At 38.8% G+C, this 14,655-nt stretch overlaps 1 protein-coding gene and 1 non-coding gene across 15 annotated transcripts in view; one reads left to right on the top strand and one right to left on the bottom strand.

The window, feature by feature from the left end:
- NCOR1 (nuclear receptor corepressor 1) overlaps positions 1 to 14,655 on the top strand; it is a 186,426-nt gene that overhangs the window by 111,409 nt on the left and 60,362 nt on the right. For 12 of the 14 annotated variants that reach the window (XR_002517843.2, XM_021928189.2, XM_021928193.2 and 9 more), the window contains 3 exons: positions 3,251 to 3,806; positions 6,559 to 6,688; positions 10,981 to 11,176. Coding sequence is in view for 13 of the 14 variants with exons in the window: in XM_021928189.2 (XP_021783881.2) it covers positions 3,251 to 3,806; positions 6,559 to 6,688; positions 10,981 to 11,176 (882 nt within the window). In the remaining variant the exon portion in view is untranslated. The remainder of the gene's footprint in view (positions 1 to 3,250; positions 3,807 to 6,558; positions 6,689 to 10,980; positions 11,177 to 14,655) is intronic. The other 2 variants (XM_021928190.2, XM_021928191.2) reach the window with 1 other exon arrangement.
- Positions 6,257 to 6,360, bottom strand: LOC116271099. Its single transcript, XR_004179545.1, has one exon. It is a non-coding gene; the product is annotated as a U6 spliceosomal RNA (small nuclear RNA).

Here is a 14,655-nt window from a genome sequence, read left to right as displayed (position 1 = left end):
ACTTTCTGCCAGCTACTTTTTTGTTGGCCCCCTCTGCTCCAACCACACTGTTCTCTTTGTTGGTCCTGGGCAAACCAACCCTGACTTCAGGAGCCTTTGTGCTTTCTAATCCCTCTACCTGGGATGCTCTTCCCCACCATGTGCCCAGGGCTCATTCTCTCGTTTCCTTGAGTCCTCTGTTCAGATATCACTTTATTTTATAATACCTCCCACCTCTTTCTCAGTTTTGTCATTTAGTCACTGCACTGATCACCACCTGATATATTACTTTTTTTGATTTTTTGAGACAGGTCTCACTTTGTTACCCAGTGCTGAAGTATAGCGGCATGAACACGGCTCACTGCAAGCCTTGACCTCTTGGGCTCAAGTGATTCTCTTGCCTCAGCCTCCTGATAGCTGGGATTACCGGTGTACACCACCATGCCTAGCTAATTTTTTAATTTTTTTTTTTTTTGTAGAGATGAGGTCTTACCGTGTGGCCCAAGCTGGTCTTGAACTCCTGGTCTCGGGCAGTCCTCCTGCCTTAGCTTCCCAAAGTGCTGGGATTATAGGCGTGAGCCACCACTCTCAGCTTGTATCACATATTTACTGTTTATTGTCTATTGCATGCTAGAATGTGGGCTCCATGAGAGCATCTGCTTACATTTTTTTAAATTACTATGTCCGCAGTACCTCAGATAGCTCCCTGCACATACATAGTTGACACTTCATCATATTTGAAAGAATGAATTTGTAGAAGTTTTTTTATATTGCTGTATGTTATATACAATTAAAAACTAATTTTTTTCCCAGATGGTTATTTAGGTTTTCACAACCATTCATGTACTTTATAATCCAGCCAGTATTTGAGTCTACTGTGTACCAGGCTAGTACTTAAGTGATAATCAAAATATATGATCTCTGTCTTCATGGAGTTTATAGCCTAGTGGAAGAAATAGCCAGAAATCATTCTAGTAAAGAAATGTAAGATGTAACTGTAACTAGTACATGTGGTATCAGAACTATATTAGCAAAATATAACTTTGCTAAGGAAACCATGGAAGGCTTTTTTGGGGGCGGAGGTAGGGGGACAGAGTTTCACTCTTATTGCCCAGGCTGGAGTGCAATGGCACGATCTCAGCTCACTGCAACCTCCACCTCCTGGATTCAAGCGATTCTCCTACTTCAGCCTCCCAAGTAGCTGGGAGCACAGGCATTCCACACCTGGCTAATTTTGTATTTTTAGTAGAGATGGGGTTTCACTCTGTTGGTCAGGATGGTCTTGAACTCCGTACCTCAGGTGATCCTTCCACCTCGGCCTCCCAAAGTGCTGGGATTACAGGCATGAGCCACTGCGCCCAGCCCATAGAAGGCTTTTTAAGCATGTGATGTTTGAGCTGATCACCAAAGGAAAAGTAGGTAAAAGAGCCTTTCAGTAAAGGTGAATGGTATGTACAAAGTCTCTGTGGTAGAAGATGCGTGAGGCATTGAACAAACTAAATAAAGGCCAGAGTGACTTAATTCAGAGAGCTGTGTGCAAGCTGGAGAGGCCCCACTGGGCAAGGCCTTGCAGGCCATACTAGCAATTTTGGAACTTTATCCTAACAGTAATGGGGGTCCATTGAAAAGTTATGAGAGAGACAGTGAGAGAGTGAGTTATTGTGGTAAAATCTGGCTTTTAAAAAGATAACTCTGTCTTTGTTGTAGAGAATGGTCTGAAGTGGAGTGAAGAGAGTTGGTTTTGGATTAGAGTGCTAGCTGTGAAGTCAAACAGGATTGGATAGATTCAGGAGAAATTTTTAAAGAGAAAATCAGTAGAACCTTGTCAAGGCCGGACATAGGGTAAATGAGACGGTTTAAAAGATGACTTCTTGGTTTCTGGTTTGTTTAATTAGATAGTAAACCCTAGAAAAGAATCTGATTTGCGAGTGGTTATTGCAACTCTAGTACAGGACATATTAAATTTGTAATGCGTTTGATATATCTAGGTAAGGATGTCAAAAGCACTGAAAGTCTATTCATAGAACAATACAAATGATATGGGGAAACATCTGTGTTACAACATTAAATGAAAAATCTCTGAAATATTATTCTAGAGTCTTCTGTCCAGTGCAGTAGCCGCTAGACACTTGTGGCTATTGAGCACTTGAAATTTGGCTAGTTTAAATTTAGATATGCAGGCTGGGTGCTGTGGCCTATGCCTGTAATCTCAGTACTTTAGGAGGCCGAGGCAGGCAGATCACCTGACGTCAGGAGTTCAAGACCAGCCTGGGCAACATGGTGAAATCCCATCTCTACTAAAAATACAAAAATTAGCCAGGCATGGTGCCAGGCACCTATAATCCCAGCTACTCAGGAGGCTGAGGCACAAGAATCGCTTGAACCTGGGAGGCGAAGGCTGCAGTGAGCCAAGATAGCACCACTGCAATCCAGCCTGGGTGACAGAGCGAGACTGTGTCTCCAAAAAAAAATATTAGATATGCAGAAAATGTAAAATACACACCAGATTTCATTTGAAGACTTAGTACCAAAAAAAGGAAAAATAATTTTTTTTATGGTTTTTCACTGTTGATCACATGTTAAAATGATGTTTCACGTGTACTGGGTTAATTAAATAAATTCTACAAAATCAGCTGGGCATGGTGGCACACACCTGTAAATCCAGCTACTTGGGAGACTGAGGCAGGAGAATCGCTTGAACCCGGGAGGCGGAGGTTACAGTGAGCCGAGATCGCACCATTGCACTCCAGCCTGGGTAACAAGAGCAAAACCCCATCTCCAAAAAATAAAAAAAATTAAAAAAATTGTTTCAATTATTGACCCATTTCTTCTTACTTTTTAAATGTGGCCATCAGAGAAAGTAAAATTACAGATGTTATTACATTATATGCCTATTGGATGGAGCTGTTCTAGAGTGTCAGTTCAGCTGGGTAAAAGGAAATTCACAGGAAGAGCTTCTAGAAATACACCAGAATGTCATCATTTATAGGAATTTTTTTTGTTTAGTTTTATTGTTCGTTCTTTGTTTTTCATATAAATTATTTTCAGACATTAAAGTCCTTTATGCTCTTAGTTTCAGAAGGTCAAGACAATTTGATCTTTCACTTTTATACCCTGTAGGAAACTTTAGCCTTCTCGATGGCTGTAAGTACTTCAATGAGGTCATCAAAGGAGTAGAATTCATCCTAAACAACTACTTTCAAGCATGGTTTCTATCACCACCTGAAACATGTTCATTATCAGATTTTTATGCTGTATCATTATCTTTAAGGTGCAGAAAATAGTTCTGATACAGAAAGTGCTCCTTCTCCTTCACCAGTTGAAGCTGTCAAGCCCAGCGAGGACAGTCCTGAAAATGCTACTTCTCGAGGAAACACAGAACCTGCGGTTGAGCTTGAGCCCACCACGGAAACTGCGCCCAGTACATCTCCCTCCTCAGCAGTTCCAAGTACAAAACCAGCTGAAGATGAAAGCGTGGAGACCCAGGTGAATGACAGCATCAGTGCTGAGACAGCAGAGCAGATGGATGTAGATCAGCAGGAGCACAGTGCCGAAGGGGGTTCTGTTCATGATCCCCCACCCGCTACCAAAGTCGACTCTGTGGATGTTGAAGTGAGGGTGCCAGAAAACCATGCATCTAAAGTTGAAGGTGATAATACCAAAGAAAGAGACTTGGATAGAGCCAGTGAGAAGGTGGAACCCAGAGATGAAGATTTGGTGGTAGCTCAGCAAATAAATGCCCAAAGGCCCGAGCCCCAGTCGGACAATGATTCCAGTGCCACGTGCAGCGCTGATGAGGATGTGGATGGAGAGCCAGAGAGGCAGAGGTGAGGCTCGTTCCATAAGTCCTCCCCTGTGCTTACTCTGCTGGTTGGTGACTGAATCACAGGGTGGTGCTGGCTGCAGACATGGCTCCTATGTAAATATTGGCACCTTATAGGTAGTCTGTACGATTTTAATGTTGGGCTGATATTATTCTGTTTAAATAACCACAAACAATTGTATGATCATTTTAATGAAACAGATTATACATTTCTTCTACGTCTGTCTTGTTACGTGTGTTCTGTATGATAGCATAACAGGGAATTTCAACTAATAAAGTTGTGAATAAACCACAGATAACTGTTGTGCCCGAGGAGGGCAGCAGTGGGATGTGGTAGATGAAGGTGGAGGCTAGAGGCATTGAGGAGCTCCCACTGCACTAAGGCAGTGCAGCCTCAAAACAAGGCCTACCAGCCCCTACTTACTAGATAGAAGAAAATGCTATGGAAAGAGATGTTTGGTGTTCTGAAAATTTTTAGAAAGCATAATTTAAATGCAAATTAATGATAATTATGATGACCACTTTTTTGTATCCATTAACATTTTAGATTGTTCATATTTGTAATTTAAAATATCAGGTATAATGCGATTAATTTGCAAGTTTTTTTTTGTTTTTGTTTTTGTTTTTTTGAGACGGAGTCTTGCTCTTCCCCAGGCTGGAGTGCAATGGCACGATCTTGGCTCACTGCAACCTCCATCTCTTGAGTTCACACGATTCTATTGCCTCAGCCTCCTAAGTAGCTGGGACTACAGGCACATGCCACCATGCTTGGCTAATTTTTGTATTTTTAGTAGAGATGGGGTTTTGCCATGTTGGCCAGGCTGGTCTGAAACTCCTGACCTCAGGTGATCCACCCACCTCAGCCTCCCAAAGTGCTGGAATTACAGGCGTGAGCCACTGCGCCCTGCAGTTTACAAGTATTTTTAGTCATTAAAGGTTAATTAATTATACAAAAAATGCATCATATCTTTATGGTTTTTGTAAAAATTACAGTAAAAGATATATATTTTACAGGTATAGTTACTACTTTATTTCGTATATTTTATTTCCTGGTGTTTCCTTTTCCTTAAAAGAAATTGAATCACTTACAATTTTAGTAGAATGTTAAATTGGTGCAAATTCTAGAAGTGAATCAGACTGAAACATCACTTAATCCGAGCCCAATTAAACCCCTCTCCTTTTTTTCTTTTTAATAAGAAAAAAGAGACAAGCTACTCAACAGAGAGCTAAATTCTCTTCCAAGTTTAGCTTTCAGAGTGTGTCTTGGTGTCACTATTTTCAGTTCATATCCAATATATTTTTTATGTACTTCATAATGAGATTTGATACTAGAAAAATAATAGCACTATAGTGCTGATTCTTCAAAAGAGTGTTTTATATAGTAGATGCTAGAATTTTCATCAACATGAGTTGAAATAAAATAGGTGTTCTGCTTAACTATTGGTTTACCAGAAAATTTGACTATCACTCTTTTTCCTTCACCTCACAGTAATCTAGATTTTATTTTAATGGTGTCAGTCTTTAACTGCAGTAAACATAAATGGATTCAAGCTGTGTGGTCCCTTTTTAAGCATTCTTTATGAAACATCTCATCTAAAATAAAGATTATCTGTGTTTTGCACTGTTGGTTTTGGTAACTATACGTGAAGGAAAGATTAGGATGGCAGTAATTTTAAATGGTAAACATCCTAAGAGATGAACATAATAGTAGTTTTGAAATTCAGAAATTCCTTGGAAAAATATGATGGTTTCTGAATGACACCTTGAAGTCTACACTGCTCCCATATGGCCGAAATAACACTTTCAATTTTCTATAGCTTTAATATCATCTTTCTTCTTTATGTAGTATATGCATTGTTTTTTAAAATAGATTCTAATTTTCTTACCAATTTATACATTTTTAAATGTTCACCTTCCCCCAGTGACCATGACAACATTGGGAAATATGACCAAGCTCATAAAGCATGACACTAGTACAAAATTTCCTGAAGTTTATATATTGGGCGTCCTAAACTTGAGTGTAGGTATTGGCAGCATCAGCTGGTGGAGTGTGAGATGGCAGGGACTATGGTGAGCAGAGGAGTGTGTGCTCATGTGAGCAGGGCAGCGGCTGCTAGATGCATGGCAGGTCGCTGCTGTGGGGGACTGCTGATTTCGTGTTGTTGGTTCTTTCCATTTTTCATGAGAAGCCAGAAGTCTGGAATTTTGGATGAAATTTTCAGTTTAAAAATCACAGCAGCTTATTCAAATATTAAAAAAAAAATACTCTGATCCCAATAAAACATCCTCTAACAGGTAACTAGTTTTTAACCCATGTTAGGACATTTGTGGTAAATTAGGACTGAACAGTTTTAAATGGACTTTGTTCAGATTGTTTTGTTCAGATTGGTCTTATAGACGATTGACATAAATTTCAACCTGTAAGTCAGTATTAGGTTTCTTTTTTCTTTTCTTTCTAATATAAAATGCTTTGCAAATTTGCATGTTTTTCTTGTGCAGGGGCCATGGTAATCTTTGTATCATTTTAATTTTAGTATGTGTACTGCTGAAGTGAGTACAATATTCAGTTTCTTTATCTGGAAAATCAGCTTTATAGGTTCCTTTTTCCTTAACTGTCCAAATATCTTATACGGGTATATGTGTGTCCAGTTGTGCATGTGTATGTACATATTAACTTAGAGGAAATTATAGTGATCATATATGTTTGAGTCTCAAAAATGTATTCATTTATCTTTTTTTTTAAATTGCAATTGCAGGATGTTTCCTATGGACTCAAAGCCTTCACTGTTAAACCCCACTGGATCTATACTAGTCTCATCCCCATTAAAACCAAATCCACTGGATCTGCCACAGCTTCAGCATCGAGCTGCTGTTATCCCACCAATGGTAAGTTTTCATTGAGGAAGAAAACTAAAATATAAAAACTGAGATCTTGATAGACATATTTCTTCTCTTCTTTAATTGGTTCTAGATTTTAAAAAATTGTGGTACAAAATGTAACATGAAATTAATAATCATAACCAATTCTAAGTATACAGTTCACTAGTCTTCTGTGTGTTAAGCATATTGACATTGTTTAGAAAATGATCCCCAGGACCTTTTCGTCTTTCAAATGCGATATTAATTAAACAACTCCTCTCTTCCTCCTCCCGCTAGCCACTGGTAACCACTCTTCTGCTTTCTGGTTCTATGAATTTAACACACAGTTTAGATACCAATGAACTGTTTTTTCCCACAATACTTACTATAACAAATGTATGGGGTTTTTTTTTCCTCACACCAATGAATTCTCTACCTTTTTGGTCACCAACTAGGTTCCTACAGTTCAGTTCAATTCGGACACTAACTACCTGGTGTAATCGTCTAATACCACAAATGTAAGGGCTCAGTATCATAAGGCTACCCCCATTTCTGATGCCAGCTCTATAGGTATTGGGTCCCCAGGTTACTCACACTTCTGACTAGGCTGCAAATTGGGGATTCCTCTGACTCTCCCCGTCAGGTTCCATAATTTGCTCGAATGCCTCAGAGATCTTAGGAAAGTGATTTACTTATAATTACTGGTTCATTATAAAGGATATAACTCAGAAACAGCTAAATGGAAGAGATGAGTCGGGCAAGGTGTGCAGAAGGGGTGTGGAGCTTCTGTGCCCTCTCTAGGTCTGCCTGCCTCCCAGCATCTCCACGTGTTCACCAACCTGGACGCTCTTTAAACCCCATCGTTTGGAGTTTTTAAGAAGGCCTCATCACATAGGCGTGAATGATTACATCATTGGCCATTGGTGATGGATACATGAACCTTTAGCCCCTCTCCTCTCCCTGGAGGGTTGGGGGTGGGGTGAGCTGGATGGAACTGAAAGTTCCAAAATATTGAGAGACATCTTACCCCAATCCCCAAAGAAGTTCCAGCCCCCTGCCTTGTGGTTTTTTGGACTGCCAGCCCTTATCCTGAGGCAATCTAGAGTCCCCCAGCCTGGAGTCAGTCATCTTGTTAGCATATAAAAGACACTCTACTGCTCTGGAAATTCTAAGGATTTGGAACAAAAAAAGTCTTTGGGAGAAGGACCAAATATTGAATTTTTATTGTATCACACTATGTCATATAAATGAAATCATACAGTATCTGTCATTTTGTGATAGGCTTATTTCAGTCAGCATAATGTCCTCCAGGTATATTTAGCATGCGCCAGAATTTCTTTCTTTTGAAAGGCTGAATAATACTCCATTGTATCTGTATACCACATTTTATTCATTCATCCATTCATAGATATTTGGATTGCTTCCACCTCTGGGCTATTGTGACTAGTACCTGTATGGTCAGTCCTTGATTTTAGTACCTTGGTTTTTCATATATCCTCCTGTACTGGGCGTGGACATATGGGTGAGAAGGGTAAGAAGATGCTGAGTCTAATTTTGAGTAAACTCTTTGAGATAACCAAAGGTTATATCCTTAGTACATTGCTTTTTCAAATGACTTGTAATGATTGATTGCAATGGTCATTTCCAGTTAAGAAAAAAAAGAAATATAATGCTGTAGTCATAAATATTAGTAAGTCCTATTTTTGTTTGTAACCACAGCAATAAGGAGCCATAAAACAGTAGTAGCATTAAGCATGTAATTAGGTTTTGAATATTTAGAATGAATTGTAGAGATTATGGCTAGCTCCAGTATATAATTTCAAGTCTAGTTTATATTTTACCTTAATAATCTACAGATTTCAAGTGTATTTTATTTACATTTTACCTTAATAATCTGTAAAATTTGACTCATTTTTGATACTGAATTCCCATGTTGGGTATTGTTCTTTTCTTTAGTTATTTTCTCTTTATTCAAATATTTAAAGCTCTTACTTTATTTAAAAATGTGTTTTCTATCTTAAATAATAATTGGTAAAAGTTGTTAATTGTGTACTTATCACAAAAAGATCATTAAACATTTGTTCATTCACTGATTCATTCAAACGGACGAATGATTGAGTGATTAGTTTAAGACAGTGTTCTTAATACTGTGGAGAATATTTATATATTATAGTCTCTGATTTCAAAAAACTTAGGGACTGGTCTGCATAATAAGGCAAATAGGCTGGGCGTGGTGGCTTACGCCTGTAATCCCAACCTATTGGGAGGCTGAGGTGGGCGGGTCACTTGACCACAGGAGTTCTGAGACCAGCTTGGACAACATGGCGAAACCCTGTCTCCCCCGCCCCCCCAAAAAAAAAAATTAGTTCGGCATGGTGCCATGCGCCTGTGGTTGGGAGGCTGAGGTGGGAGGATTGCTTGAACTTGAGAGTTTGAGGTTGTGGTGAAGTGAGATGGCACCACTGCACTATAGCCTGGGTGAAAAAGCGAGACACTGTCTCAAAAAAAAAGCATTAAAAAAAATTATCGTAAAAGTTAAAATGAATTAAAATGCGATGCTCTATTCAGTTAAAAAATACTATGGATGTTTTGGAGAAGAGGGAGTGTCTTAATTAGGAGCTTAAAGAAGACTCTGCATAAGAAATAATATTTTCATTGGATCAAAACAGCTCATTGGGCTTTATAGCAAAAGGAGGAAAAGCTATGTTTACGTGTAAGACAATGCACAAAGGCAAGAAAGTTATGGCTTTTAGGATCAGTGAATAATACTACTTATGCGAGGGGAAAAACTATGGAAGTCTTAAGTTACCAGATTCTGAAAAAGTCAGATCTCTAGGGCTTCCTAGGGATATTTGTTATTCATTAGGTATTTAATCGTGTACTGTGTTCTGGGCTATTTTTTTAAGTATTGGACAAAACAGCTTGGTTGTTTCCTTCATAAAGTCAGAGAGACAGAAAAATAAAACAGTTTCAAACTGTGGCAAATGCTGTGTACTGTGAAAGCAATGAACAGGTCTCAATCAGAGGGAAAACGGGGAGGGAATCACCATGTTTTATTGGATGGTTCTGGATGGCCTATCTTAAAGAACAGTCCATTTCTATCCTAAGGGAATAGCTATGTGAATGAATTGGTTATGGGATAGGAGAAGATTGATTAGTCAGGGATGACTGCCAAGTTTCTGGCTGAAGCACCTGAGGTTCCGTGTCTAAAATGGAGAGCAACTGAAGAAGAAGAATGGAGTTTCAAAAATGGGAAGTTCCCTTTTTAACTAAGTTCTGAGCTTCCTTGAGATATCCCAAGTGGAGTTGTTCAGTAGGCCATTTTATATGAGTGTGGAACTTGGAGAAAGTGTCTTGAGGAAATAGAAAATTTGTGAATCATTAACAAATGGATGACATTTAAATCACATAAATGGATGTGATCCGCCAGGCACGGTGGCTCATACCTGTAATTCCAGCACTTTGGGAGGCTGAGGCGAGAGATCACTTGAGGCCAGGAGTTCGAGACCAGCCTGGCCAACATGGTGAAACCCCTTTGCTACCGAAAAAATAGAAAAATTAGCCGGGTGTGGTGTTGTGCACCTGTAATCCCAGCTACTCGGGAGGCTGAGGCAGGAGAATTGCTTGAACCCGGGAGGTGGAGGTTGCAGTGAGCCAGGATCACACCATTGCACTCCAGCCTGGGCAACAGAGCCGGACTGTGTCTCAAAAAAAAAAAGAAGAAAAACAAATATATAAATGGATCTGATCCCTGGTAAGAGAGAGATGAGGGATGGGACCTAGGGCCACAAGGGACTTGGCTGCCATAAATTAGAATCAGACAGATGTGTTGTGATTTCTGATTTTTTGTTTCTCTTACTACAGATTGTGTGATTTACATTGTGATCCGTTCTGAAAGAAAACTAGGTCTCGCTGTGTTGCCCAGGCTGCAGTGCAATGGTGCGATCTCAGCCCACTGCAACCTCTGCCTCCCAGGCTCAAGTGATTCTCATGTGTCAGCCTCCCGAGTAGCTGGGACTACAGGCATGCATCACCGCACCCGGCTAAATTTTTGTATTTTTGGTAGAGACGAGGTTTCACCATGTTGGCCAGGCTGGTCTTGAACTCCTGACCTGCCTGCCTCAGCCTCTCAAAGTGATGAGATTACAGGCATGAGCCATTGCACCCAGCCTTAAACATCATTCTTGAAGATACCTTTGATTAAAAAATGATGAAATCAATTCAACCAATATTATGACAGAAATAAGCATTACTTGTAACAAATGGCAATTATTATTACATTGGTTGTTTGCATATTTAGATTTATTTTCTTCCTGTAGGTATCCTGCACCCCATGTAACATACCAATCGGAACCCCAGTGAGTGGCTATGCTCTCTACCAGCGACACATTAAAGCAATGCATGAGTCAGCACTCCTGGAGGAGCAGCGGCAGAGACAAGAACAGATAGATTTGGAATGTAGAAGTTCTACAAGTCCATGTGGCACATCCAAGAGTCCAAACAGAGAGTGGGAAGGTAGGTAAATAGAGCCATCACCACAGAGAACTTTTATGAAGGGAAATAAAGCTAAACCCATAAGCAGTGTCCATTGTGCTTTGTAAGTTATCAGCCTCCCAACTGATTATTACATTTGTCCCTAACAGACACAGTTCCTTAAATTGACCTTAAACTCTGAAGAAATGTTAGTATTATTAACCACTAAAGGATGCCAGTAACATTTTTAGTAGCATTCTAGTTAATGTGAATTTTCTGATATTCATCTTTGTGCTGGAAGACTTACAAATAAAGTCATGCTTTATGTTCCATTCATCTGAATTTTCAGAGTAAGTGAGAATTGTTGTCCGGTCCTCGAAGCAAATCCCCTTCAAATATTACAGTGTAATATTCACATTCTCTGGTAGATGAGAGACACAACTTTGTGTAGTGGCTATTCCCAAGCAGATGCTGGTTAAGCCTTCACCTTGGCATTTGCCAGCTGTGTGGCCACAAGCAAGTCACTTAACCTTTCATAGCTTTAGTTTTCTCATCTATAAAATGAAAATAATAGTACAACCACCTTGTTGTGGTTGTAAAATTAAGGAAGGAGCATTCGGTATTGTTATATAACGTGGCTCTGCGTTATTTTATGTATAATGTAGTGTATAATTACATACTAATTAGTGTATTAGTACTGTATATACACAGTATTAGTAGATACTATGGAGGTACCTGTTTTCAGTGTTACATCACTGTTTTTATTTCAAGTAATAGATTTGAATTGGTCTGTTGCTGTTTTAGTTGGTGTGTGGTACACTTTTACTTTCTTTAAAAAAAGAAAGGAGTGGTTTTTAAGTTTTAATACATTCTTCTGACATGGTTAGAAGATGGGCACATGTTTCTGGTTAAGAATGAGTTTACAGTCTACTTATATGCTATGATATGCTTAGAATATAAGAATACTGAAATAGTCTGAATGATTCAGAAGATTCTTTACAGTACTTTATTTAGCTAAATAAGAGCTATTAGTTTTACAATGCCATGCATTCCAAGGGTTATTTAATATAAAATAGGAACTGTGGTATTTAACTGATCCTGCTGACTCTGCCTAGCTCACACCAATAATGAGTTATTAGTTACATAACACACTGAACTTCTTATGTTAGAGTTTTAAATGTAAACTTGTTAATCTTTTAAACATAAATCTTGTGCTAGGAAAAATGTGAACCAGAATGATAATATCCACCAAGGAATATAAAAGGTGCTAAATGAATATTTCCTTGAATGAAGGTAGAAATATTGATAACTTTTAGGCTTTTACTTTGTTGGGTCTAGGGAATTCTTAATCCCTAGTTCTGTAATTGACACATGTACTCGGTAATTACACCTTAAAGGAATGAATTATAAATGAATGACATAATGGAGATATCCTTATTGCGTTTCACTACAGCATATTAACGGACTTATCCCAGGTGTTTGTCTTTTGAACATTCCAATTATGAGGAAATTCATCAGTGGAAAATGATACTTTAGAGAATAAAAGTCTCTGGATGTATGTCTTACATTAATAATTTAGGACAGATTCTGTGAAGAAGTAGTAAAAGTTAGAAAAATGACATTCAGATGGTATCATTTGTTGAACTTATGCCAAAGCATAACATTATTGTTGGTAATATCTGGGTCATTTTAATATGGATACCATATTATAATTTTAAAGCATCAGTATCTTTTATTGATCTGCTTTATAAAATGAGTTGTATTTGGGAACTGAAAAAACTGAACCAGGCTAGATCTCCAAATTCTGAGACTCCAAACTGTGAATTGTATTTCTCTGTGTTAGTCACGTTAATACATGTGGTTTAGATCTCAGTGGTATCCTAATTTTTAATCATAATTCAATCATCTTAAAACCAAATTGTAATTGTATGTTTGATTAGTATGACATTAAGAATTTTACAGTTTGGTTGAAGGTGATGCTCTATAAGGAGGGAAAGTTTATCCAAAGGTTGTTTTGTTTTAGCTAATCTCCCTAGTGTATTCATCCCATAATTTGTTTAACAAGTACCAGAAATCTTTCTTTGAATCTATCCTGTAGTTCAGTGTATAGGATAACCTTTCAAATAACATTTTAATGTTTGCAGTTAAGATGCTTGTGTCTAGAATGTTTGACACAAATGGTTTAAATTTAACCTCACAGAACAATTTATAGAGTGTGAAGAATAGTGAGAGTATGGATTTATGTATAAAGTATCACCAAATATTGGTACAGTCCACCTGAATTAGGGCCGTGTTTTCTACTTTTCCCTTCATGGTCTCTTAGCAAGTAACAGGCAGCACTTGTTGTCCAACTATTTGGTTGTATTTATTTCTCTTAATGTGAATGGTATAAATCATTACTGTAGGTATGCCCGTTTTAAGTTGCTTAAATCTTTTCCCATCTGTAGAAAAGGTTGAAAAAAACCTTACAGAATTGTTTTCACTTACCAGTAACATTTACACGAGTTGACCTCTGCTTTATTGGTAACTTTTAAGCTTCTTTTCTACAGTTAAGGAACTCAAGCATATGGAGGTAGAGTTACAATTGAACTTCTAACGCAATTTAACAAAATTATCCAATTAAAATAAGAGTTAAGGCTGGGCACGGTGGCTCACGCCTGTAATCCCAGCACTTTGGGAGGCCAAGGCGGGCAGATCACAAGGTCAGGAGATTGAGACTATCCTGGCTAAGTAAGAGACAGGTGAAACACCATCTCTACTAAAAATACAAAAAATTAGCCGAGCATGGTGGCGGGCACCTGTGGTCCCAGCTACTCAGGAGGCTGAGGCAGGAGAATGGTGTGGACCCGGGAGGCGGAGCTTGCAGTGAGCCGAGATCACGCCACTGCACTCCAACCTGGGTGACAGAGCCAGACTCCGTCTCAAAATAAATAAATAAATAAATACAAACAAACAAACAAAAAAAGAGTTAATGCTTCTTTGTAACTGACCCTAGTTTGTTGCATGTTTATTTTGTTGCTGTTGCTGTTTTTCTTTTCCTGCTCCGGGTACACGGTAATTTAAATAGCTGTGTTTAGAACCATCCAAATTTCCATCATTTGAAAAAAAAAAAGGCCGGGCACGGTGGCTCACGCCTGTAATCCTAGCACTTTGGGAGGCCGAGGCGGGTGGATCACAAGGTCAGGAGATCGAGACCATCCTGGCTAACACGGTGAAACCCCGTCTCTACTAAAAATACAAAAAGTTAGCTAGGCGTGATGGCGGGCCCCTGTAATCCCAGCTACTTGGGAGGCTGAGGCAGGAGAATGGCGTGAACCCGGGAGACGGAGGTTGCAGTGAGCCGAGATTGTGCCACTGCACTCCAGCCTGGGAGACAGAGCAAGACTCTGTCTCAAAAAAACAAAAACAAAAACAAAAAACCTACTTTGACCAGTGGATTTTTTGTTTTTTAAACATAGTTATAAACTTACTGGAAATGGTAAAATAATTAGACATTGGATTTTTAATACATTGTCATATTA

This window comes from Papio anubis, chromosome 17 (genome assembly GCF_008728515.1).
Source record: "Papio anubis isolate 15944 chromosome 17, Panubis1.0, whole genome shotgun sequence".
Taxonomy (NCBI): Eukaryota; Metazoa; Chordata; class Mammalia; order Primates; family Cercopithecidae; genus Papio; species Papio anubis.
This window is presented reverse-complemented; position numbering and strand designations above follow the sequence as displayed.